The 27,102-nt window shown below is 43.8% G+C and overlaps 1 protein-coding gene across 1 annotated transcript in view; it reads left to right on the top strand.

The window, feature by feature from the left end:
• Nucleotides 1–25,203, top strand: part of LOC123997885 (adenomatous polyposis coli protein 2-like) — a 46,520-nt gene extending 21,317 nt beyond the window's left edge. The window contains exons 3-15 of the mRNA XM_046302548.1: nucleotides 759–849; nucleotides 1,017–1,308; nucleotides 1,514–1,622; nucleotides 2,490–2,603; nucleotides 2,871–2,957; nucleotides 6,354–6,440; nucleotides 12,438–12,825; nucleotides 12,936–13,034; nucleotides 13,141–13,280; nucleotides 16,619–16,696; nucleotides 16,857–16,973; nucleotides 17,109–17,323; nucleotides 17,444–25,203. Of these exons, the coding sequence (XP_046158504.1) occupies nucleotides 759–849; nucleotides 1,017–1,308; nucleotides 1,514–1,622; nucleotides 2,490–2,603; nucleotides 2,871–2,957; nucleotides 6,354–6,440; nucleotides 12,438–12,825; nucleotides 12,936–13,034; nucleotides 13,141–13,280; nucleotides 16,619–16,696; nucleotides 16,857–16,973; nucleotides 17,109–17,323; nucleotides 17,444–22,994 (7,368 nt within the window). The 3' untranslated portion in view covers nucleotides 22,995–25,203. The remainder of the gene's footprint in view (nucleotides 1–758; nucleotides 850–1,016; nucleotides 1,309–1,513; nucleotides 1,623–2,489; nucleotides 2,604–2,870; nucleotides 2,958–6,353; nucleotides 6,441–12,437; nucleotides 12,826–12,935; nucleotides 13,035–13,140; nucleotides 13,281–16,618; nucleotides 16,697–16,856; nucleotides 16,974–17,108; nucleotides 17,324–17,443) is intronic.
• The last annotated feature ends 1,899 nt before the right edge of the window (nucleotides 25,204–27,102 follow it).

The raw sequence follows: 27,102 nt of genomic DNA, 5'->3' as shown, positions 1-27,102 counted from the left end.
TAGGGACCATCCCAAGAGGGGTGGAATCAGGGTTTCCAATGTGCTTTAGTGTGGCTTTAGCCTAAATGCTGTGTACTGTGGACTACCACTGAAACACTGGTTACCTGATTCTGAGGCATGAGCAGAAAGGTCAAAACATATATCATAATCTGGTTATTGAAAATGTCCCACTCATCCTTCTTTCATAACAAATTATTTCAATCTAAATTGACGAAGTGAACAACAAAACATACCAAAACAATTTCTCCATTCCAGCCAGCAACATCAATCATATAATAGTCTGGATAGGTCACCATTTTAAGATTTAATTGTAGGTGCCATCCCCAGGTCATGCTGGTACGTCCTATCACTCCTCTGGCACACAGCTGGATTATCCCCAGCTAAAGCCTTTATATTCCTGAGGGAAGCTTGAGCTATCAGCAGACAACCAGGACGCTCTATAGGGAGCTCACAAAGCCAGACACTGGTGGCAAATAGACCTAACCTTCCAACCTCAAAACAACCCCTTGGAGAATATTGATTTGAGGAAAAGGCTTGGATTTTACATTGACTTGGCTGTGATTTCAGACGGCCTACTGAGGAAAAAGAAATGACAGGAATAGGAGGCATACAGTAGTTGCTTTGCTTTTTTCATCTCTAGGAGGACATTGTAATTCCAGAAGGTTGTAACTCATTTTTGGATTCACTGTGGCCACAACAATTTCATTTGACTGGGATTCTGGTTGGACACAGGTAGTGAATTGCTTTCTCTTCCCTAGGGGGTTCTGAAGGGGCTGCAAAGCAAACTGGAGCTGGAAGCTGGCACTTTGGCCTCTTCTGGGAGGACTGATGTGCTGGACCAGCTCAAAGGTATGTGTGCCTTAACCCTGTGCTTTTCTGTCTATTTTCCCACTATTTAATGTCTGTTTAGACTGATATTGTACAGAACTCATTAATTAATTCAATATCAGCTATTCCAATCATTCATTTTTAGAAAATAAAATCATATTCAAATATTAATGACATTTCTCTCTCAGAGTTGCACATGGACTTGACCAACTACTATGAGCTGAAGTACCAGCCGCAAAACATGCGCGTTCTCCCAGACAGTCTAGCCAGTCTGGCAGCTCAGTCGGGTGACATGGACGATTGTCTGGCCTGCTTGCCTCCCTCCTCCTCCAGAGCCAGGAGCCCCCTGCGGCCTTCATCCCGCCAGAGCTCCTCTCTGTCTGGGGAGGGCACGGCTGTGAACCCTGGAGCCCTGACCAAAGTCATGCTGGGAGACAGGCGCATCACGGCCCAGCATCTGGAAGACCTCTACAAAGAGAGGTTAGCACTTTACCGTAGTTCAATCAGATGTATGTATTACTAGTAATACTAAATCAAACATCTTTAAAATAATACCTTAAAAATAATAATTCACTATAAATCAGTAGTCCCTTCAACAACAACAAAAAAGTGAGCTACTATGAATCCCCAGTGATGTTGTGGTGGATGGTAGTCAAAGTGTTAAATGTAGCTGGGTGTGTTCCAGAACGATGTTGCTAAGTGAGATAGACAAGGAGGAGCGGGAGCGTCACTGGTACTACAGCCAGCTCCAGGGACTGTCTCAGCGGCTGAACCAACTGCCACGCATCGACACGGTGAGAGCACTTTAACACCACTGAGTCTCCAGAATATTCTCTCCTGCACAGTGCTCAGACACAGTGGACCATAACGTACAGTACAAAGTATACTTGTACTCAGCACTCAGTTGCAGGAAATGTAAACTGTCGCCCCCTCGTATTTCATTGTGTGCTTGTTGTTTGAAAATGACTCTTTGGAAACAGTTTCATAGACAGACACAACATGTCTTATTGCTCATTTCTTTCTTGCATGTTCATTGTCATGAAATCAACTCATTATTGTTTTAACAGGCGCACAGGCGAGAGTTAAACCATCAAGTAGAACAATGAGCCAGATATTTCACAGGATGTATAAATGTGAAGCATCCACTTGGTGTTTTCACTCACTACCAAATATGGTGATGAGAGGAAGCCCAGCGGCCGTCAGTGTGAGAAAATGGAGTGTGATGGATTTTGGCCGACATTCTGCAGATTTTTTTGTCAATGAAGCATTTGGTCTCCATGCAGTTCTCTTTCCAAAACTATAATCTGTAACAAACAGAGTGGACCGCTTCTTAAAGACTTTACCCTTTGCCAAAGTTTCACATTTTTTGTTGTTGTTTAGAAGGAGTGCAAGGGCGAATTCAGTTATTGCACACGCGCACTTCACAGAGTAGATCGTTCCATAACAGAAATATGCACCAGTAGGATCTCTCTAGCTCATGCTTGGTTCTGCCCACTATGATTAATTTGGTCCCATTGGAAACAACAGGCTCTGGTCTATCTTGGGTTGAATCTTTGGTTAAACTCTCTGGCAGAGAAGCTAGCGTCCATTTTGTTTCAGAATGCCCCAAAATGGAGGCTTGTGTTGTGCGGAAACGAATCTCTTTTTCCTTATCTTAACAGTTCTCCATACAGATTGACCTCATTCGCCAGCAGCTGGAGTTCGAGGCACAGCAGTTGCGTTCTGTCATGGAGGAACGCTTCGGAACCAGCGATGAAGTGGTCCAGAGGACACAGGTAAGGAGAGGCACTCTCTGCCATGTCTGTCTGTGTCATGGCAACACACACAGTAACATTTGGCAACTGTTCTCAATATCTTCACTTACATTATTGCGTGTGGAACTTCTTTCTGAAACATGTTTTGGATGCAACACACACATTTTACATGAAAAACTAAGAAATTAAAACTGCTCTCAGAGGTTGTTGTACAATGTTTGGACAATGTTTGTCGTGCCACAAAATGACTGTGGCGACTAAAGACTCTCTCTCTGTCTCCCCTCACAGATCCGTGTGGCTCGTCTGGAACAGCTGGAGAAAGAACTACAGGAGGCCCAGGAGTCCAGAGGCACCCAGGAGAAGAGCCTGTGTGAGGTGAGAACACAGTTCGGACATATAAAGTTTGTATTTGAAAACTATTTCTAGATGCATATTTTCAGTTTTTCCCGATCCCACTTCAGTCGCGCAAAAGAAGTAAGCTTGCGCTGCTCTTGCTGGCACATGTGCAGATCAAATACAACACAGTAAGTATGATTAAGAAGTTTACATGAAAGATCGCTCATAAAACCAGGTGTTTTAATCGGCGTATGCTTACTTCGATTATGACCTAACGCCGATTTACATTTACATTTACATTTAAGTCATTTAGCAGACGCTCTTATCCAGAGCGACTTACAAATTGGATTTAAGATAAGCAGAGTAAGGTTTTTACATGACTAATGCCATACTTGGCTTACTGCCATACTCAGTTTAATATCAAATTATTAGTCTGCATGTGAACATACTGTATTCAGAGATTGAGACAAGCAAGTGACAGTGACAGATAATCCTGTGTTCAGTTTTCACAAAATGATTTTGTACTTTAAAAATGAAAGATGACAAGGATTATTTTCTGTATATAGCCACGCTACTGTTGTTTTTATTTATTTACATACCTATTGTTCACTTTTTTTTTTTTTGCACTATTGGTTAGAGCCTGTAAGTTGGTTAGAGCCTAAGGCATGTTCTCGCAGATGAGCAGGGACCCTGGGCATCTTTCTTTTGGTGTTTTTCAAAGTCAGTAGAAAGGCCTCTTTAGTGTCCTAAGTTTTCATAACTGTGACCTTAATTGCCTACCGTCTATAAGCTGTTAGTGTCTTAACGACCGTTCCACAGGTGCATGTTATGGTTCATTGAACAAGCATGGGTAACAGTGTTTAAACCCTTTACAATTAAGTTATTTGAATTTTTACGAATTATCTTTGAAAGACAGGGTGCTGAAAAATGGACGTTTCTTTTTTTTTGCTGAGTTTATAATATTGTAGACTGTGGAGTGTTGTGTTATCCTGTAATATACAGTTAATCCACTTTTCTCTCTCTCTCTCTCTCTCTCTCTCTCTCTCTCTCTCTCTCTCTCTCTCTCTCTCTCTCTCTCTCTCTCTCTATCCCCCTCTATCTATTTCTCTCCCTCTCTTGCTCTCTCTCTCCATCCCACTCCGTCTCTCTCTGTCCCCCTCCGTATCTCTCTCTCGCTTTCTCTATCCCCTTCATCGCCCCACTATCTCTCTCCATCCCACTTACCTTGTTCTCTATCGGTGCTGTGCCACTATGCAGAACACAGGCTTTGCCCCTCTTTAGCTTGGCTCCAATTGGTAGCTCCTCCCAAAGACTATAGTGTTGCTTGGGCACTGCAAGCTTGGCACAGCAGGAGTGGGTGTTTCGGGTTGAGTGGGTCTCAGACCGGCCCGTTTAGGTGTCTGTGTATCTATCCTCTGGGGCTCTGTAGGAGAATAGCAATGAGTTCTCTAGTACCAGGATGCAGGAAGAATGTGAATTGAAAGGGACAACAATAGACACATTGTTCCATGTTTTTCTGGGTTATTGTCAACCATCTTGCATCACACAGCAGGTTCCTATGCAATCCATTGTAAGCGTTTGATTATTTATTTGAACTGCGTGACTACGACAATTAAAGGGGTAAAATCCACGGCAGATTCAATCCATCAAAACACAGACACATTTAGCATGTTTATCTTGTTATCGGCGAGATCACACTTTATTACTTACAACATGGTGGAGCTATTCAGACTAGCATATGTCTAATAGCCCTTCCCCTTTGTCTGAAAGCTTGTCTTCGGTGTGATCAGGCACAAGCCAGGTTACCATGGTGATCGACTGGGGGAATGAAAGAGTTGATAGATGACTCTCTGAAGATTTGTGATGGAGCCAATCGGTTTGTTGAATCCAAATGGAGTGTGTCTGTATGCTGGGAGTGTGCAACTCATACCTTATGAGAAAAGACATGAATGTCTGTCTGCACGGCCAATATTAAGATGCAGGAGGTGAAATTAAATGTATTGATATCAGTTAGTTGTCTACTGACAATAACATCTCACTCTGGTGTTCACTTCAGGGGATACTGATGCTGATTACTAAATAGTTTTTTAAATGTTTGGACAGCAAATTTAGGTCATTAATTTTTTTCCTATTATCTACTAATGCCAGAGACTGGATACATTTGTTATTTATTCTGGCCTATTTATCGGGTATAATTATATTTGCACGATAATTTTAATGGGATATTAACAAACATTATTTTAAATTAGATGTTCATAATCTTTCTATTCAGATGTAATTATTTCTAAATAAGTTTGTTAAACCCAATATACTTAACCAACTCCAATTGTGTACATTCAGTATTGAATATAATAATAGAATATAATTTATCTACAAAGATATTAGTCTATTTTAGATATTCTATTTTAAATAATCAATAAGATTGTAATTTAGACTGAAATTAATAACCAAATACATTTTTTTAAGGGATCTTGAAGGCCAGTCTTGATTTGGTATGGATGATATTATATCAGTACTTTGACTCCAAGTATCAATTTTGAACAATTTTTGTAATATATACAGTAAATCAAATCAAATGTATTTATATAGCCCTTCTTACATCAGCTGATATCTCAAAGTGCTGTACAGAAACCCAGCCTAAAACCCCAAACAGCAAGCAATGCAGGTGTAGAAGCACAGTCAAAGGTTTGGACACACCTAGTCATTCCAGTTTTTTTTATTTTTGCTATTTTCTACATTGTAGAATAATAGTGAAGACATCAAAACTATGAAATAACACATATGGAATCATGTAGTAACCAAAAAAAGTGTTAAACAACTAAAAATATATTTTAGATTCTTAAAAATATCCACCCTTTGCCTTGATGACAGCTTTGCACACTCTTGGCATTCTCTCTGTGATGTCTTCACTTTTATTCTACAATGTAGAAAATAGTAAAAATGAAGAAAAACTCTGGAATGAGTCACTTTTGACTGGTACTGTATATATATATATATATATATTTATTATCATTTTTTTCTAGGTAGTATTAGCTAGCGCTGGTCGGCTGTAACTCCACAAAACTCTGCTATTTTTCATCCTGTTCTTCTTTTGTTTTTCTCATCTTCTATTTAATTTTTTTCAGCACTTTTATTTCCATGACTGATCAACATTTTTCTCATGCTCTCTCGTCTCTCTGCAGCCGACATATAGTGAGCAATATGCTGAGGAAATTGCAATAGAATCACAGTATAGAATTGCAATACATATACAGTAGAATCGTGATAATCGCAATACATACCGTATCAGCAGCGATGTATTGTGATAATATCGTATTGTGAGGCAATTCCCAGCCCTAATAGAAAGTTCAAAGCAAACCGCCTGCAATTGACTTTAATGCTACAAAATGAGAAATTTGAAACCATTTCATTTACGATCCCTCTCTTTCTTTGCAGATCTCAAGCTGTGAAAAGCAGCCTATTCCCGAAACTGAACATGCGTTGACTGCTTCTGCTCTGGATGCACAAGGAGATGGAAGCAAAGTAAGGCCATCATCACATCTTTAGTAATAATGAATGGAGTTTGCATTTGTGGCTCTGCATTTTTTAGATGACTATTTGTGTGGACAATAATCAGATCCCATCAAGCCATGTGTAGTGAAAGTAGATCTTACATGCTTATGATAATATTCAACCACCATTTTCCGACGGGGTATTTCGATTGTTTTACATATGTAACCCTCTCACCAGGCTCGAATTTGACTCTTACAATATTACCTTACTTAGATTTCTGAACGAGATGGGATATTAGGTGAGAAGGACATAAGAATCCCTATTGTAAACTCGCCAGGGTGATTACAAACTAGGGTAATAACATCAGATAAAATTTAAAATTGTAGGTTTCTTCCTAGGTTCTGGCCTTTCTAGGGAGTTTTTCCTAGCCACCGGTGCTTCTATATTTGCATTGCTTGCTGTTTGGGGTTTTAGGCTGGGTTTCTGTACAGCACTTTGTGACATCGGCTGATGTAAAAAGGGCTTTACAAACGAAGCACCGGGGAGTGCTGGCGTTCCGGTTGGTGGTGACGTCGGGTCCGGGAGCCGCCACCGATAGAACCGGGGGTGCCTAAGCCAGCTCGTCAGGCTGTCACGCCCTAGCTGGCTCGAGATATTTTTTGCCCCGGTTGGCTCGGAAGGCGGCCATCCCACGTCAAGCCTCAGCCAGATCGTCAGGTTTTTACGCCCAGCCGTCTCGTCAGGCTGCTACGCCTCCGACGGATCATCTGACTACCACACCTCAGCGGGATTAACAGGCCTTCATGCCTCAGCCGGATCGTCAGACTCCTATGCCTCAGCCGGCTCACCAGGCTCTCACACCTCTGCCGGTTCGTCGGGGGTACTGTCACGCCTGCTCCCACTCTTTCCCCCTGGTGCTCGAGGGCACCAGGCTCCCCAGCATTACGCACTCCTGCCACCATCATTACGCCAACCTTCCTTCCTCCGTCACGCACATCAGTGATTATTGGACTCACCTGGACTCAATCACCTCTGTCATTACCTCCCCTATATCTGTCTGTTCCCCCGCTCTGTTCCCGGCTTCAGCATTGATTGTCATATGTCTTTGTATTCCCGTGTGCTGACTCTGTTCCCGGCTTCAGCATTGATTGTCATATGTCTTTGTATTCCCGTGTGCTGACTCTGTTCCCGGCTTCAGCATTGATTGTCATATGTCTTTGTATTCCCGTGTGCTGACTCTGTTCCCGGCTTCAGCATTGATTGTCACATGTCTTTGTATTCCCGTGTGCTGACTCTGTTCCCGGCTTCAGCATTGATTGTCACATGTCTTTGTATTCCGTGTGCTGACTCTGTTCCCGGCTTCAGCATTGATTGTCATATGTCTTTGTATTCCCGTGTGCTGACTCTGTTCCCGGCTTCAGCATTGATTGTCACATGTCTTTGTATTCCCGTGTGCTGACTCTGTTCCCGGCTTCAGCATTGATTGTCACATGTCTTTGTATTCCCGTGTGCTGACTCTGTTCCCGGCTTCAGCATTGATTGTCACATGTCTTTGTATTCCCGTGTGCTGACTCTGTTCCCGGCTTCAGCATTGATTGTCACATGTCTTTGTATTCCCGTGTGCTGACTCTGTTCCCGGCTTCAGCATTGATTGTCATATGTCTTTGTATTCCCGTGTGCTGACTCTGTTCCCGGCTTCAGCATTGATTGTCACATGTCTTTGTATTCCCGTGTGCTGACTCTGTTCCCGGCTTCAGCATTGATTGTCACATGTCTTTGTATTCCCGTGTGCTGACTCTGTTCCCGGCTTCAGCATTGATTGTCATATGTCTTTGTATTCCCGTGTGCTGACTCTGTTCCCGGCTTCAGCATTGATTGTCATATGTCTTTGTATTCCCGTGTGCTGACTCTGTTCCCGGCTTCACCATTGATTGTCACATGTCTTTGTATTCCCGTGTGCTGACTCTGTTCCCGGCTTCAGCATTGATTGTCATATGTCTTTGTATTCCCGTGTGCTGACTCTGTTCCCGGCTTCAGCATTGATTGTCATATGTCTTTGTATTCCCGTGTGCTGACTCTGTTCCCGGCTTCAGCATTGATTGTCATATGTCTTTGTATTCCCGTGTGCTGACTCTGTTCCCGGCTTCAGCATTGATTGTCACATGTCTTTGTATTCCCGTGTGCTGACTCTGTTCCCGGCTTCAGCATTGATTGTCACATGTCTTTGTATTCCCGTGTGCTGACTCTGTTCCCGGCTTCAGCATTGATTGTCACATGTCTTTGTATTCCCGTGTGCTGACTCTGTTCCCGGCTTCAGCATTGATTGTCATATGTCTTTGTATTCCCGTGTGCTGACTCTGTTCCCGGCTTCAGCATTGATTGTCACATGTCTTTGTATTCCCGTGTGCTGACTCTGTTCCCGGCTTCAGCATTGATTGTCACATGTCTTTGTATTCCCATTGATTGTGCTGACTCTGTTCCCGGCTTCAGCATTGATTGTCACATGTCTTTGTATTCCCGTGTGCTGACTCTGTTCCCGGCTTCAGCATTGATTGTCACATGTCTTTGTATTCCCGTGTGCTGACTCTGTTCCCGGCTTCAGCATTGATTGTCACATGTCTTTGTATTCCCGTGTGCTGACTCTGTTCCCGGCTTCAGCATTGATTGTCACATGTCTTTGTATTCCCGTGTGCTGACTCTGTTCCCGGCTTCAGCATTGATTGTCACATGTCTTTGTATTCCCGTGTGCTGACTCTGTTCCCGGCTTCAGCATTGATTGTCACATGTCTTTGTATTCCCGTGTGCTGACTCTGTTCCCGGCTTCAGCATTGATTGTCACATGTCTTTGTATTCCCGTGTGCTGACTCTGTTCCCGGCTTCAGCATTGATTGTCACATGTCTTTGTATTCCCGTGTGCTGACTCTGTTCCCGGCTTCAGCATTGATTGTCACATGTCTTTGTATTCCCGTGTGCTGACTCTGTTCCCGGCTTCAGCATTGATTGTCACATGTCTTTGTATTCCCGTGTGCTGACTCTGTTCCCGGCTTCAGCATTGATTGTCACATGTCTTTGTATTCCCGTGTGCTGACTCTGTTCCCGGCTTCAGCATTGATTGTCACATGTCTTTGTATTCTGTTGTGCTGACTCTGTTCCCGGCTTCAGCATTGATTGTCACATGTCTTTGTATTCCCGTGTGCTGACTCTGTTCCCGGCTTCAGCATTGATTGTCACATGTCTTTGTATTCCCGTGTGCTGACTCTGTTCCCGGCTTCAGCATTGATTGTCACATGTCTTTGTATTCCCGTGTGCTGACTCTGTTCCCGGCTTCAGCATTGATTGTCACATGTCTTTGTATTCCCGTGTGCTGACTCTGTTCCCGGCTTCAGCATTGATTGTCACATGTCTTTGTATTCCCGTGTGCTGACTCTGTTCCCGGCTTCAGCATTGATTGTCACATGTCTTTGTATTCCCGTGTGCTGACTCTGTTCCCGGCTTCAGCATTGATTGTCACATGTCTTTGTATTCCCGTGTGCTGACTCTGTTCCCGGCTTCAGCATTGATTGTCACATGTCTTTGTATTCCCGTGTGCTGACTCTGTTCCCGGCTTCAGCATTGATTGTCACATGTCTTTGTATTCCCGTGTGCTGACTCTGTTCCCGGCTTCAGCATTGATTGTCACATGTCTTTGTATTCCCGTGTGCTGACTCTGTTCCCGGCTTCAGCATTGATTGTCACATGTCTTTGTATTCCCGTGTGCTGACTCTGTTCCCGGCTTCAGCATTGATTGTCACATGTCTTTGTATTCCCGTGTGCTGACTCTGTTCCCGGCTTCAGCATTGATTGTCACATGTCTTTGTATTCCCGTGTGCTGACTCTGTTCCCGGCTTCAGCATTGATTGTCACATGTCTTTGTATTCCCGTGTGCTGACTCTGTTCCCGGCTTCAGCATTGATTGTCACATGTCTTTGTATTCCCGTGTGCTGACTCTGTTCCCGGCTTCAGCATTGATTGTCACATGTCTTTGTATTCCCGTGTGCTGACTCTGTTCCCGTGCTGCTTCAGCATTGATTGTCACATGTCTTTGTATTCCCGTGTGCTGACTCTGTTCCCGGCTTCAGCATTGATTGTCACATGTCTTTGTATTCCCGTGTGCTGACTCTGTTCCCGGCTTCAGCATTGATTGTCACATGTCTTTGTATTCCCGTGTGCTGACTCTGTTCCCGGCTTCAGCATTGATTGTCACATGTCTTTGTATTCCCGTGTGCTGACTCTGTTCCCGGCTTCAGCATTGATTGTCACATGTCTTTGTATTCCCGTGTGCTGACTCTGTTCCCGGCTTCAGCATTGATTGTCATATGTCTTTGTATTCCCGTGTGCTGACTCTGTTCCCGGCTTCAGCATTGATTGTCACATGTCTTTGTATTCCCGTGTGCTGACTCTGTTCCCGGCTTCAGCATTGATTGTCACATGTCTTTGTATTCCCGTGTGCTGACTCTGTTCCCGGCTTCAGCATTGATTGTCACATGTCTTTGTATTCCCGTGTGCTGACTCTGTTCCCGGCTTCAGCATTGATTGTCATATGTCTTTGTATTCCCGTGTGCTGACTCTGTTCCCGGCTTCAGCATTGATTGTCACATGTCTTTGTATTCCCGTGTGCTGACTCTGTTCCCGGCTTCAGCATTGATTGTCACATGTCTTTGTATTCCCGTGTGCTGACTCTGTTCCCGGCTTCAGCATTGATTGTCACATGTCTTTGTATTCCCGTGTGCTGACTCTGTTCCCGGCTTCAGCATTGATTGTCACATGTCTTTGTATTCCCGTGTGCTGACTCTGTTCCCGGCTTCAGCATTGATTGTCACATGTCTTTGTATTCCCGTGTGCTGACTCTGTTCCCGGCTTCAGCATTGATTGTCACATGTCTTTGTATTCCCGTGTGCTGACTCTGTTCCCGGCTTCAGCATTGATTGTCACATGTCTTTGTATTCCCGTGTGCTGACTCTGTTCCCGGCTTCAGCATTGATTGTCACATGTCTTTGTATTCCCGTGTGCTGACTCTGTTCCCGGCTTCAGCATTGATTGTCACATGTCTTTGTATTCCCGTGTGCTGACTCTGTTCCTGCCTTGTTTCATGTCTGTTCCTAATTCAATGTTTGACTCACCATACCTGTTTCTCTACTCTAGCGTTGGTCCTTACAGTTACTGACTACTCGTAGATATTTCCTCAGCACCGCATAGCAGTTTGGTGCAGGTGAGGTGTCCTCACAAGATCCACAGCAAACACAGTTTTCAATGCAGCCAGTACTGTGTAGCAGCAACCGATATCCCGTGGAAACCATAATTCGCTGATCGTCCACAAGTAATTCTCTCCAGACCTTGCAAGATGCTAGGCTAGCCTTGAGGATGTTGAATGTATCCACAATGTGAAGGCAGCTCCAGTCTCCAATAGGTCTTTCTTAACAATATAATAATACTCTCTTGGAAAAAATAAAATAAGTATTTCCCTTCAAAACTCTGTAGGTATGTCTTTGTTCCCTCCTTATAGTCTTCTTTAGTCGTTTTTCTTCACCAACACTGATAACGTCTCTCCTCTCTCTTTTTTCAACGTCCCCCTCTCTCTTTTTTTCAACCCAGGCCTCCTGTTAACCAGGTCAACTCTCCCATTGACCACATCATAACAAGCTACTTCATTAGTCACAACTTAACCTTACATGGGAAACTTAAACTTAACAGTAAACCAACCTATTCACTTGTACATTAAAGAAACATTGCTTCAAAAGAAATGCATTAACGACATAACAAATCAGGAGCAATTCAATCACCTTTTAAATATAATATCAATGAATTATAACAAATAAACTCTATGCTTGGTTTTAACAAAGGTATTAGACATAATATGCAAGTTATGCTTATAATCATTGCTATAAAATATTGAGGCATCTCTCAGTCGACTTATCTGCCAAAATAAAGGTAAATAAATTAATGAATAAAATATGTACTCTCCACGGCCATGTATTTCACCTGGATTAGGTGGAGATGGTGTTCTGGCTGCTCTCCATGCTGGCCAACCGGGACAAGGAGGAGATGTCCCGCACTCTGCTGGCCTTGTCCAGCTCCCAAGACAGCTGCATCGCCATGCGCAAGTCCGGCTGCGTTCCCCTGCTGGTGCAGATCCTGCACGACGGCCCAGGGGGCGCCGGAGAGTCGGCCAGGAGTGTAGCATGCAGCCGGGAGGCCCAGTCCAGAGCCAGCACTGCCCTGCATAACATAGTGTACTCCCAGCCCGACGAGGGCCAGGCCCGGCGGGAGATGAGGGTGCTGCACGTGCTGGAGCAGATCCGCTCGCACTGTGACAGCGGCTGGGACTGGATTGAGAGCCATGTGCGTACTCCCTCTCCTGGAGGTACTACAACCACAGGTTAGTAGAAGAGGATTATTTTAGGAGATTCATGTGATCTCTATAGCAGACTGTGGATTATATAGTGATGTGAGAGTAATTCAAGATGTACTTGTCCGTGTTCCGTTCAGACATCCCTGAGCCAGTGGAGCCCCAGATCTGCCAGGCCATGTGTGCTGTCATGAAGCTTTCCTTCGAGGAAGAGTACCGAAGAGCCATGAATGAACTAGGTTAGTGAACAACACGTCAACGGGAAATATACAGACGATAAAGAAAAATATGATATGTGAATGAATCTATTATTCAGTGATGTGCTTGGCGGGTGTATCTGTTTAGGAGGGTTGCAGGTGGTTGCAGAGGTGATGCACTTGGACCAGGAGCTGTACGGCATGCAGAACGATCCCATCAATATGGCACTTCGACGCTACGCGGGAATGGCACTGACAAACCTTACTTTCGGAGATGTCGTCAACAAGGTATCATCCGAAAAACATCGAACCACTGAAAGGGATACATATTTATCTGATTTGTAAAGGCATTTTTCAATAAAGACATACACCTTAGCCAACTACATTTACAGTGCCTTGCGAAAGTATTCGGCCCCCTTGAACTTTGCGACCTTTTGCCACATTTCAGGCTTCAAAAATAAAGATATAAAACTGTATTTATTTGTGAAGAATCATCAACAAGTGGGACACAATCATGAAGTGGAAAGATATTTATTGGATATTTAAAAAAATTTGAACAAATCAAAAACTGAAAAATTGGGCGTGCAAAATTATTCAGCCCCTTTACTTTCAGTGCAGCAAACTCTCTCCAGAAGTTCAGTGAGGATCTCTGAATGATCCAATGTTGACCTAAATGACTAATGATGATAAATACAATCCACCTGTGTGTAATCATGTCTCCGTATAAATGCACCTGCACTGTGATAGTCTCAGAGGTTCGTTAAAAGCGCAGAGAGCATCATGAAGAACAAGGAACACACCAGGCAGGTCCGAGACACTGTTGTGAAGAAGGCCGGATTTGGATACAAAAAGATTTCCCAAGCTTTAAACATCCAGCACTGTGCAAGCGATAATATTGAAATGGAAGGAGTATCAGACCACTGCAAATCTACCAAGACCTGGCCGTCCCTCTAAACTTTCAGCTCATACAAGGAGAAGACTGATCAGAGATGCAGCCAAGAGGCCCATGATCACCCTGGATGAACTGCAGAGATCTACAGCTGAGGTGGGAGACTCTGTCCATAGGACAACAATCAGTCGTATATTGCACAAATCTGGCCTTTATGGAAGAGTGGCAAGAAGAAAGCCATTTCTTAAAGATATCCATAAAAAGTGTTGTTTAAAATTTGCCACAAGCCACCTGGGAGACACACCAAACATGTGGAAGAAGGTGCTCTGGTCAGATGAAACCAAAATTTAACTTTTTGCAACAATGCAAAACGTTATGTTTGGCGTAAAAGCAACACAGCTCATCACCCTGAACACACCATCCCCACTGTCAAACATGGTGGTGGCAGCATCAGGGTTTGGGCCTGCTTTTCTTCAGCAGGGACAGGGAAGATGGTTAAAATTGATGGGAAGATGGATGGAGCCAAATACAGGACCATTCGGAAGAAAACCTGATGGAGTCTGCAAAAGACCTGTGACTGGGACGGAGATTTGTCTTCCAACAAGACAATGATCCAAAACATAAAGCAAAATCTACAATGGAATTGTTCAAAAATAAACATATCCAGGTGTTAGAATGGCCAAGTCAAAGTCCAGACCTGAATCCCAATTGAGAATCTGTGGAAAGAACTAAAAAACTGCTGTTCACAAATGCTCTCCATCCAACCTCACTGAGCTCGAGCTGTTTTGCAAGGAGGAGTGGGAAAAAATGTCAGTCTCTCGATGTGCAAAACTGATAGAGACATACCCCAAGCGACATACAGCTGTAATCACAGGAAAAGGTGGCGCTACAAAGTATTAACGTAAGGGGGCTGAATAATTTTGCACGCCCAATTTTTCAGTTTTTGATTTGTTAAAAAAGTTTGAAATATCCAATAAATGTCGTTCCACTTCATGATTGTGTCTCACTTGTTGTTGATTCTTCACAAAAAATACAGTTTTATATCTTTATGTTTGAAGCCTGAAATGTGGCAAAAGGTCGCAAACTTCAAGGGGGCCGAATACTTTCGCAAGGCACTGTAAACTCAGTTTTTCACAATTCCTGACATTTAATCCTAGTAACAATTCCCTGTCTTAGGTCAGTTAGATCACCACTTTATTTTAAGAATGTGAAATGTCAGAATAATAGTAGAGAGAATTATTGATTTAAGCTTTTATTTCTTTCATCTCATTCCCAGTGGGTCAGAAGTTTACATACACTCAATTAGGATTTGGTAGCATTGCCTTTAAATGGTTTAACTTGGGTCAAATGTTTTGGGTGGTCGTTCACAAGCTTCCCACAATACGTTGGGTGAACTTTGGCCAGTTCCTCCTGACAGAGCTGGTGTAACTGAGTCAGGTTTGTAGGCCTCCTTGCGCGCACATACTTTTTCAGTTCTGCCCACAACTTTTCTCTAGGATTGAGGTCAGGGCTTTGTGATGGTCACTCCAATACCTTGACTGTGTTGTCCTTAAGCCATTTTGCAACAACTTTGGAAGTATGCTTGTGGTCATTGTCCATTTGGAAGACCCATTTGCAACAAAGCTTTCACTTCCTGACTGATGTCTTGATATGTTCCTTCAATATATCCACATAATTTTCCTACCTCATGATGCCATCTATTTTGTGAAGTGCATAGTCCGTCCTGCAGCAAAGCACCCCCACAACATGATGCTGCCACCCCCATGCTTCACGGTTGGGATGATGTTCTTCGGCTTGCAAGCCTCCCCCTTTTCCCCTCAAACATAACGATGGTCATTATGGCCAACAGTTCTATTTTTGTTTCATCAGACCAGAGGCCATTTCTCCAAAAAAGTACGATCTTTGTCCCCATGTGCAGTTGCAAACCGTAGTCTGGCTTTTTTATGGCGGTTTTGGTGAAGAAGCAGTGGCTTCTTCCTTAGTGAGCGGCCTTTCAGGTTATGTCGATATAGGACTTATTTTACTGTGCATATCGATAATTTTGTACCTGTTTCCTTCAGTATCTTCACAAGGTCCTTTGCTGTTGTTCTGGGATTGATTTGCAATTTTCGAACCAAAGTCCGTTCATCTCTAGGAGACAGAACACGTCTCCTTCCTGAGCTGTATGATGGCTGCGTGGCCCTATGGTGTTTGTACTTGCGTGCTATTGTTTGTACCGATGATGTGGTACCTTCAGGCATTTGGAAATTGCTCCCAAGGATTAACCAGACTTGTGGAGGTCTACAATTTTTTTTCTGAGGTCTTGGCTGATTTCTTTTGATTTTCCCATTATGTCAAGCAAAGAGGATCTGAGTTTGAAGGTAGGCCTTGAAATACATCCACAGGCACACCTCCAATTGACTCAAATGATGTCAATTAGCCTACTAGATGTTTCTAAAGCCATGACATAATTTTCTGGAATTTTGCAAGCTGTTTTGCAAGTAGTCAACTGTATGTCAACTTCTGAGCCACTGGAATTGTGATACAGTGAATTATTAGTGAAATAATCTGTCTGTAAACAATTGTTGGAAAAATTACTTGTGTCATGCACAAAGTAGATGTCCTAACCGACTTGCCAAAACTATAGTTTGTTAACAAGATATTTGTGGAGTGGTTGAAAAACAAGTTTTAATGACTTCAACTTAAGTGTATGTAAACTTCCGACTTCAAATATATGTCTGACCTTTATTTTACACAGGCCACTCTCTGCACAAAGAAAAGCTGCCTGCAGGCCATTGTCACCCAACTTGCATCTGATAGTGAGGAACTACATCAGGTTCGATGTTGTTACTACTATACTAAAGCTTTTTCCAGAGTGTATTAATTCTGTCACCCTTTCAGGAAAACTAGGCATTACTCTTTTTAGTTTCAGTGCTTCAAATACATTTTTACAATACCACATGGCTGAAGAGGTTATGTCTATTGTTCCCTCACAGGTAGTGTCAAGTATTCTTAGAAATCTGTCATGGCGTGCAGACATCAACAGCAAGAGGGTCCTTAGAGATGTGGGGAGTGTAACAGGATTGATAACCTGTGCTCTTCAAGCTACAAAGGTAAAATCACACCTAGATTATGTGATTAATTCATGTTGGCAATTGTAAGCAAAGCAATTATCAAAGGAAATAATTGCAAAATATATTATATTTTTTAAATCTCTAATGCAATGTTAATGCAAAATCCCATTTTAGGAATCCACCTTGAAGAGCCTCCTCAGCGCTCTGTGGAATCTGTCAGCACACAGTCCTGAGAACAAGATGGCCATTTGCTCAGTAGATGGGGCTCTGGGCTTCTTGGTCAGCACCCTCACCTACAGATGTCAGACCAACTCACTGGCAATCATTGAGAGTGGAGGTGGCATCCTGCGTAATGTGTCCAGTCTTGTGGCCACCAGGGACGATTACAGGTATTTCCTTGAATGGAATTCTACATCAGTGCAACTGTTCAATGATTATTGTCATCAATTTCTGCACATTTCATTCTGACATGCTTGTATACTTAGTATGTTCTCATTCTTTCAACACAGGCAAATCCTCAGGGACCACAACTGCCTCCAAACGCTGCTACAGCACCTGCGCTCCCACAGCCTGACAATTGTGAGCAACGCTTGTGGGACCCTCTGGAATCTCTCTGCCCGCAGTCCCAAGGACCAAGAACTGCTGTGGGACCTGGGAGCGGTCAGCATGCTGCGCAACCTCATACACTCCAAGCACAAAATGATAGCCATGGGAAGTGCCGCAGCTCTACAGAACCTGCTCACGAACCGGCCCTTCAAGTATAAGGATGCAGCGGTCATATCCCCTGGTTCCTGCATGCCCTCACTCTACATGAGGAAGCAGAAAGCACTAGAGGCTGAGCTAGATGCAAAGCACCTTGCGGAGACATTTGATTCTATTGAAAAAAAAACCTGTGCCAAGCATCCAAGCATCAACAAGCCACTGTGGCACATCGAGAGCCTGGCAAAAGATTATGCATCTGACTCGGGCTGCTTTGACGATGATGAGGCCCCTAATGTCTCCAGTAGTCTGGACACAGGGAGTTTCTCCATGCTCTCCATGTTCCTGACCAACTCCAACTTTCTTCAAAACCAGCCTCGCAAGAAGGACAGTGAACCGGAGAGAGATGTGGAGCCACCACAGACAGAGGAAAAGAAGCCAGTGCCTCCAGAAGATGAGGTGTCTGTTGCAGCAGAAAAATTAGCAAAAAAGATCACCAACACTGTGGCTAAGATTGATAAGCTTGTGGAGGACATTACCATGCATACATCTTCGGAGGACAGCTTTAGCCTTAGCTCAGAGGACCGTTTTGCAGACCTGCCCTATGGATCAGATGAACTCCATGAGGCCCGGGCCAAGTCATGCTCCCCCTGCCGCCTCTCTGATACCAGCAGCTATGCACACAGAGAACGTCTAAACAGAGCCCATGCTATCATACGTCTCAAAACTACCCATGCAAGTTTGTCCACTGACAGTCTGAACAGTGGCAGCACCAGTGATGGCTATTGTGGTAGCAAGGACCAGATTAGGCCCTCAGCGAGACGGCCTAACAAGCTTGATCTTAAGGTGGCCCATCAAGAATACCTTAACGTCGGAGCTCATGTCCTCAATGAGGCAAGTCAGATCGAAGTACCAGAGAGAGATTCTGTGGACAGCAAAAATGTGAAATTGCCTGATCTTAATAGCACAGAAACAGAGAAGAGCCAAGCGTTGCCCCCTCAAACACCAGCTAGCCTATCAACTAAATTATCTTCTGATGTCAGCATGACTTCCATAAAGCTGTCCCCTTCCTATCAACATGTCCCTCTAATTCAAAGTGTCGCTAAGTTTGGTGTTGCAAAGACTGCCATCAATGTACATGCAGCTCAAGCAATGAGGAGACAAGCCTGGGTCCCAACTGTGATGACTGGGGGGAGTTTAACCAAGTTTTCTCCAATGAGCTCTGCTAGAAGTCCTACCATTGGACCAATGGAGACACTGCAGAAGTATTCAGTGGAGAACACACCAATCTGTTTCTCCCGTTGCAGTTCCCTGTCCTCCCTCTCCTCTGGTGATGAAGCTCTTGACGGGCAGAGTCAAAGTGAAAATGAGTTAGAGAGTGACTCATCACTTGAGATCATTGAAGTGGAAGATGAGGATCTGGTAAAGAGGGAGGAGGAGAATGAGACCTTGGAAGATCTTAGTGATAGCCAACTGCTAGTCACTGATTCAAAAACCTGTCAAAGCCTTGGGACTGATCCAATTGAAATTCCCTGCCCAACCAAACATGAAAAGGTGTTCCTGAGGGGTGTCTCACCAGGCATACTTGAGGACAGATCACCTTCAAGTTCGTCAGAGAACTACATCCATGAGACCCCACTTGTGATGAGTCGTTGTAGCTCTGTCAGCTCACTGGGTAGCTTTGAATCTCACTCAATTGCCAGCTCCATACTAAGTGATCCATGCAGCGAAATGATCAGTGGGACCATAAGTCCAAGTGATCTTCCTGACAGTCCAGGGCAAACCATGCCTCCCAGTCGAAGCAAAACTCCATGCTTTGCTGAATCAAATGGTACAGAAAGCCAAAACGCCGGGACAGCAGGGCAGTGGGAAAGCAGCTTGCGCAAGTTCATGGATATTGCAGACTTTAAGGAAAGGTTCAACCTGCCTCCAGATTTAGACACCATGATCTACTTTACAGTGGAAAAGCCGACAGAGAACTTTTCATGCGCCTCTAGCTTGAGTGCTCTACCTCTTCATGAGCACTTCATTCAGAAGGATGTTGAACTGAAATTGACCCCCATACTCCAGCAAAAGGACAACAATCCAACATTCCCACAGGCTCAGGGAGAGCCAGATGACAATGAGCATCCTTCCTTTATGGACCAAGGGGAAAGATATAGTGAGGGCAATTCAGATGATGATATAGAAATTCTCAAAGAATGCATCAATTCAGCAATGCCCTCCAAGTTCAGGAAAGTAAGGCCCTCCCTGATCTCCACCTTACCCACCCATGTTCTAAACTCACAAACCCGAAAACCTATACCTGTTTATATGATGGTTCCTAACAATGCCAATCAAATGTGCTCAGGGAGAAGGATTGTAATGCAACAAAAGGACTTATATCTGGATGATTCCTCATATACTGATTCTGCCGAGGGCACCCCTGTCAACTTTTCCAGCACGACATCGTTAAGTGACGAAACACTTCAGTACCCAGTGAGGGACAAGGGGGCAAAAGATTGGGTAAGAAATATGAACAAACAGGAATTGTTGGATCAAGAGGCAAAGAGAATTGAAGACCTTCGGGTTTTTTCGCACTTCCACAAGAACACTAAAATGACCAGTCAGCCTGACATACCAGTCAATCAAATGAACAGGTCAATCAAACATGTCATTCCCACTCAAAGAGTACTGATGCAGAGCAAAGAGGTGGCTGATAGAGTGGCTAACCAGAGAAAGCATGATCAATCACCCATTCAACAAAGACAAAAGCAGGGACAGGTCCTGACAAGGAAACTGGATCTGCCTATCATAAAGCCAAACACAGAGGGGAACCAAAATCAGAGAGCACTCCAGGGGAACAAGGCTTTTCAGTCCATCCGCTGTCCCACAGAGGAAGCCATTTACTGCTTATACAATGAACAGACAGACAAAGAGGAGGGAGTGATTAAAAGGGCAGGGAAAAAACAGATGAGAGAGTCCAGCAAGAACACTCTCTCCCGAAGTATGACTAATATTGGTCGGATTGACAATTCCCAGACAAGACCCAAAGGTTTTAATAGGATCAAGCACCAACTAATAATGGACGAAACACCCCCATGTTATTCTCTTAGTGGATCTCTTAGCTCTTTGATTGATGCAGAATTTGAGGAACACCAATCAAAAGCCCAGCAAATATGGGTGAAAAACAAACACAACAAGATATCTAACCAGGCCCAACAAAAAAGACCAATGCACATCCAAAATCAGTATGAGGAACAAAGCTCACCAAGCTCAGTCAGTATGGATTCAGAGGATGATCTTCTGCAAAAATGCATAACATCTGCAATGCCCAAGCAGAGGAAGAAGCTTTCTGCAAGAAAGAAAGCAGAGAACAAGCAGAAACAAAGAAACGTCATGCAGAATGTGGCCAGTGGATGGAACAAAGAACAAGAATTTGACAGTGAGGATATGGCTTCGGATAAAGACTCAGACCTCAACAGTGTTGAATGGAGAGAAATACAAGAAGGCGCTAATTCTGTTGTCACACGCTTACAAGCATCAAAGTCTCAAGAACCGTCCTCTGAAGAGACCGAATCTGTCCTCTCTTTTATGTCTGGATCTAGTTTTACTCCTAAAGAAAAGAAGATCTTTAAGGACAAAAAAGCTAACAAACCTCTGGACTTTAACCAACGTAAGCCAGTTCCAAATCTGCCAGTGGTCTTCAGAGGTAGAACAGTGACATACACCCCTAAGAAAGAGATAAATCTCTCACAAATACCTCCTCCTAACAAAATGTCACCCAAGACAGATGCTCCAAAGAATCCAAACCTTGCTCAACAGAGGTCAAGGAGTCTCCACCGTTTGGGACAACCCCATGACTCCACACAGTGGTGTTTGCCGAAAAGAAGCTCAACCCCACCTCCGAGGATACCAAAGAGCTCATCATCTGGATCATCTCAAAGCTCTACTCCATCGAGACAGTCACCGAAGAAAATAACCTTCCCCTCACAAACTAGTCAATCTGTTTCCAAAAAAGATACCACACCAGCAAGTAGTCCACCTGAAAGGAATGGACGTTCCACTGTTCCTTCAAATCCGACCCCAAAATCTCCAGCACACAAAACACAGAAGTCACCCGTCCGAATACCCTTCATGCAGAATGCAGCAAGACAGTCCAGAACTCTATCACCATTGGTAACCAACCAACCCACAAGTATCAGCAGGCAAAACAGTCAGGTGGCAGGAAAAAGAATACCTCCAGCCACTCGCACGACATCTGTCCATTCAAGCTGCAGCGAATCTGACCGCAATGGGTTCCTGAGGCAATTGACCTTCATCAAGGAATCAAAGACTATGATGAGACGTGACGGTCCGTCCTCACGCTCTGTTCCTACCTTGCAACATGCATCGCCCAGAAAAGCAATCCCAGGTGCTCCTGCAGTCTTCCTCTGCTCATCTCGATGCCAAGAGCTAAAGGAAGTTGCTCAGAGACCAAGAAGGATGCAAGAAAGGGGGCCAGGGCAAAGGCAAGAGTCAAGGCAGGGGCTACAAAGGCAGACTGTGACTCTGTCCAGAGCCTGCTCTAGTGACCGAGACCTCTCAACAAGGCATCCAGCCAGGAGAACCAGCTCAGAGAGTCCCTGCAGGTTGCCTCAGAGGAACATCTCTGCAACCAAGCAGCAGGAAAGAGACACAATCAAGCACCATTCCTCATCGCCCAGTATTAACATACTGAGCAGAGTAACCAGCCGTTCCTCCCTCCGCTCCTCGTCCTCTGACTCAAGTGGGCGAGCCAAGAGTGAGGACGATACAAAGAAGAAGCAGCAGAGAACTGGATCACGTCTCAATGACAGAGTCACCTGGAGGAGAATTCGGGATGAGGATGTTCCTCAAATCTTGAAGAGCACTCTGCCATCTACTGCACTGCCTCTGTTGCCTGTTCCTGAAGGGCCAAAACCTAAACCACCGGCACTGCCAGGGAAACTGCCGACCATTTTACTTAATTCAAGAAAGACGAGCGACGCCACAGTCCAAACAGAGGATTTCTCGTCCAACAAGACCAACTCAAGCACCTCTCCAACTGTTGAGACAGCTCCAGTCATCTCAGAGGAGGCAGCGAGACTAGCCCTCCTTAGAAAGATCAGCATTGGCTCCGGCCAAGATGGAGGCTCTGATGGATCCCTAAAGAGCTACAGCACAGCCTCTACTGGAAATTCACACTCTGTGGAAACTCACACAGGTGGCGTCGGTCATTTCCGTCAGAGCTCCCCCAGCATGGCGGTTAGGGTTACCCCATTCAACTACATACCCAGCCCCATGGCTTGCTGCCTGCAAGACACACAGAGCCAAGAAACAACAATCAATGAGAAGTCATGTGATAAATCTGAAGCGCAGTAGCTACTACGTAGTACCGTATGTACTTCTGTACATTTGAGATGAATAAAATCCTACTGTGTTCCTGATTGATACTAACACTCAGATGGCTTAGTTGTGAATATCAATCATTTTACCTCGGGTATTGAACCTTCTTTTCCCTCACTGCTTCAGAAATATGTCTTCAAAAAAGAACACTTGTCATGTCAAATCATCTGATCCCACAATGCCGGATGTATGCGTTAAGACAAGACTTCAATGGATAGACTAACACTATCCTTTAGAGATGAGTTACGGGGAATAGCCTATTCTCTTACAAAATAACATTTTTGTACTTTTTGTATTTGTATATAAATCATTGCCTGTTAGAAAAGTAGTGTAGACATGACAACATACAAAAAAATAAAATTGTATGTGGATTCCAAGACATACAGTACCATCATCAAAATGAAGGAAGTACCATTAATGAAAAACAATATGCAAATTATTGAGTGAAAACCCGGCTGGAAGATTTCGTGTTTTTGGAAAGGTACTACTGTCTCTCCAAACTAATTTGAGAAAGACCATTGAAATACATCAAAATAAGGACATAATTTCATGTACAGTATTTCTTATGTACTCACATGTCACTGCTTCGCCTTCACCACACTACTCACTACTGAGGATACAACACTGTTGGCATTCACTTTTGAACCACTGCAGGAATTATTATTGCTAATAGTTAACCTTAAACAATCAGCACTGCTGGAACTCTGTGTTATCTGTATTCTGTCTTTAAAGTAGTATTTAATTGCGTGCAGGCATACGGTAGAACTATAAGCTTCCCAGTGAGCAAAAACAACTCTGTGTTGCTCCTTACAGCATGTCAAATACACCTGTATTACACCTCTTAATATTGTGGATGTTGGACTAAAATCAACTTCTCAGTGGTATTCTTCATTATTTAAAAAGTTCAACAAAAAAAGAACCAGTAAACATGCATTTCTAGTCCATCTGCAATCTGGATCAAGTGGCAATGAAGTAACGTCATGCTCATTGATGCTCGTTGTACATGAACAGGCTAAATGACTTGACTGTATTTCAACTTAATAGCTGTAAATGCCTTTGTCTATTGAATGCTATAACATATTTGTGTTTGCCTCTAGAATCAGTTATACTTAAAGTAATCACAGGCAGGTAAAAGATGGTGTTAAGGTGGCTGATGGTCACTAAGAGAGAAACAACTGTTGGGTTTTACAGACGTGTACTCTTACAGAAATGATTCTGTATAACTATTTACAGAAATGTGTTAATATTTGCTTAAACGTCTTGCTGCCAGTAGTGATAGGTCAAAGAACTCAAGTATAAGAAATTCAAATAATTAATATTCTCTGTAGTTGTAACATCACCTGTTCATATGTTCTCCGGTCATATGTTCTCTGAGAGATGTAACCAAGACAAAAGTGCTTGACAAAAAGTAAACTAATCTGGCTTGATCTCCATGACATTTAAGGGCTGTTTATTCTCATTAAATGTGCAGTGTTGATGTCCATGTTTTACTCGTGTTTTCAGTAATGCAATGAACCAAGTCTCTTTGTCACACAAACATTGTCACATAATGGCCATTGATAATGTATAAACAGCCCTTAAAGACAAATAGTGAGTGTGCAGTATGTAGGAAAGTTTTGTCAAAGACGAAGACATTATCTTTGAAAGTTTTGTCAAGATCCTTACAACTGAAGTGTTGTATATGCTATGTTACGATTAAAATATCCAAGGTCGTCCACCATGAATGTCATATGCTTTGTTTACACCTGGCATTACGTTACTTCAAGTAATATTCAGTGCTTGGAAGCGCCAGAATGATTTGCAAACTGGTTGTGAACGAGTCCAATGAAATCACCTCCAAAGTTGGAACATAAAAGCTGATTTGCATCAGCCATGACTTGGAACTGGACAACTGTAGCAGTTTCCTGTGAAGCTAACTGTCATTTTGATATTACCCACTTTGCTACAACTAGAATAAATGAAGTTGGACAACTGGGTGAAGGGAAGGAGGATTATAACAGATCAGATATGGGGGACAAGAAATCTCATGCCAGGTGTGAACAGAGCCATAGGCAGCAAATGGTACAATGTGATATAGGCCAAGGAATGAAAGTCATCCGAATAAATGTTCTCATCAAATAAATTGTGGACACATTTCATTAACCTGGCTGACTAAAACCTTCAATTGAATTTTTCTTGAATTTGTCAAAACAATAAAATGGGCTTTCAATTATATTGACTTAGCATGCACTCATGCCAATGAAATGTGGACATACTGACAGTTTTATGAGCTAATTGGGATATCAACAAATGCACTTCTCCACTGACATTTCATCCTGGCATTAATTTCATAATGACCTTTAAGTTTAAAAAAATATCACATGGCTAGATATTATCACATGGCTAGGTGTTATCACATGGCTAGATGTTATCACATGGCTAGGTGTTATCACATGGCTAGATGTTATCACATGGCTAGATATTATCACATGGCTAGATGTTATCACATGGCTAGATATTATCACATGGCTAGATGTTATCACATGGCTAGATATTATCACGTGGCTAGGTGTTATCACATGGCTAGATGTTATCACATGGCTAGATGTTATCACATGGCTAGATGTTATCACATGGCTAGATGTTATCACATGGCTAGATGTTATCACATGGCTAGATATTATCACATGGCTAGATGTTATCACATGGCTAGATGTTATCACATGGCTAGATATTATCACATGGCTAGATATTATCACATGGCTAGATATTATCACATGGCTAGATGTTATCACATGGCTAGGTGTTATCACATGGCTAGATATTATCACATGGCTAGATATTATCACATGGCTAGGTGTTATCACATGGCTAGATGTTATCACATGGCTAGGTGTTATCACATGGCTAGATGTTATCACATGGCTAGATATTATCACATGGCTAGATGTTATCACATGGCTAGATATTATCACATGGCTAGATGTTATCACATGGCTAGGTGTTATCACATGGCTAGATGTTATCACATGGCTAGATGTTATCACATGGCTAGGTGTTATCACATGGCTAGATGTTATCACATGGCTAGATGTTATCACATGACTAGGTGTTATCACATGGCTAGATATTATCACATGGCTAGATGTTATCACATGGCTAGATGTTATCACATGGCTAGATGTTATCACATGGCTACCATTTGTGAAAAGTCACACCAATTTATGGAGACAATGTTAATTATTTGGAACAACAATCAACTGACAATGTACAATCAATCTGTTGAGTCCCATTTCCATTTCTGAGACCCTCCTGTGTGAGATTGAGGTGGTGTGACTCGAGGAACGCCAACTTTTCTTGTGATGTATCTGTTCAAGCTAAGGTAAGGTTCTCACCCACCCCTGAGGTTAGATGCTCCCCCAGCCCTGAGGTTAGGTGCTCCCCCAGCCCTGAGGTAAGGTGCTCCACCAGCCCTGAGGTTAGGTGCTCCCCAAGCCCTGAGGTTAGGTGCTCCCCAAGCCCTGAGGTTATAGCTCCCTCAGCCCTGAGGTAAGGTGCTCCCCAAGCCCTGAGGTTAGGTGCTCCCCCAGCCCTGGGGTTAGGTGCTCCCCCAGCCCTGAGGTTAGGTGCTCCCCCACCCCTGAGGTTAGGTGCTCCCCAAGCCCTGAGTTAAGGTGCTCCCCCTGCCCTGAGGTTAGGTGCTCCCCGAGCCCTGAGGTTAGGTGCTCCGCCAGCCCTGAGGTTAGGTGCTCCCCAAGCCCTGAGGTTAGGTGCTCCCCCAGCCCTGGGGTTAGGTGCTCCCCCAGCCCTGAGGTTAGGTGCTCCCCCACCCCTGAGGTTAGGTGCTCCCCAAGCCCTGAGTTAAGGTGCTCCCCCTGCCCTGAGGTTAGGTGCTCCCCGAGCCCTGAGGTTAGGTTCTCCCCCACCCCTGAGGTAAGGTGCTCCGCCAGCCCTGAGGTTAGGTGCTCCCCAAGCCCTGAGGTTAGGTGCTCCCCAAGCCCTGAGGTTATAGCTCCCTCAGCCCTGAAGTAAGGTGCTCCCCAAGCCCTGAGGTTAGGTGCTCCCCAATCGCTGAGATTATAGCTCCCTCAGCCCTGAGGTAAGG

This window comes from Oncorhynchus gorbuscha, linkage group LG02 (genome assembly GCF_021184085.1).
Source record: "Oncorhynchus gorbuscha isolate QuinsamMale2020 ecotype Even-year linkage group LG02, OgorEven_v1.0, whole genome shotgun sequence".
Classification (NCBI taxonomy): domain Eukaryota; kingdom Metazoa; phylum Chordata; class Actinopteri; order Salmoniformes; family Salmonidae; genus Oncorhynchus; species Oncorhynchus gorbuscha.
The sequence above is the reverse complement of the archived record's forward strand: the minus strand, read 5'-3'. Positions and strand labels throughout refer to the sequence as shown.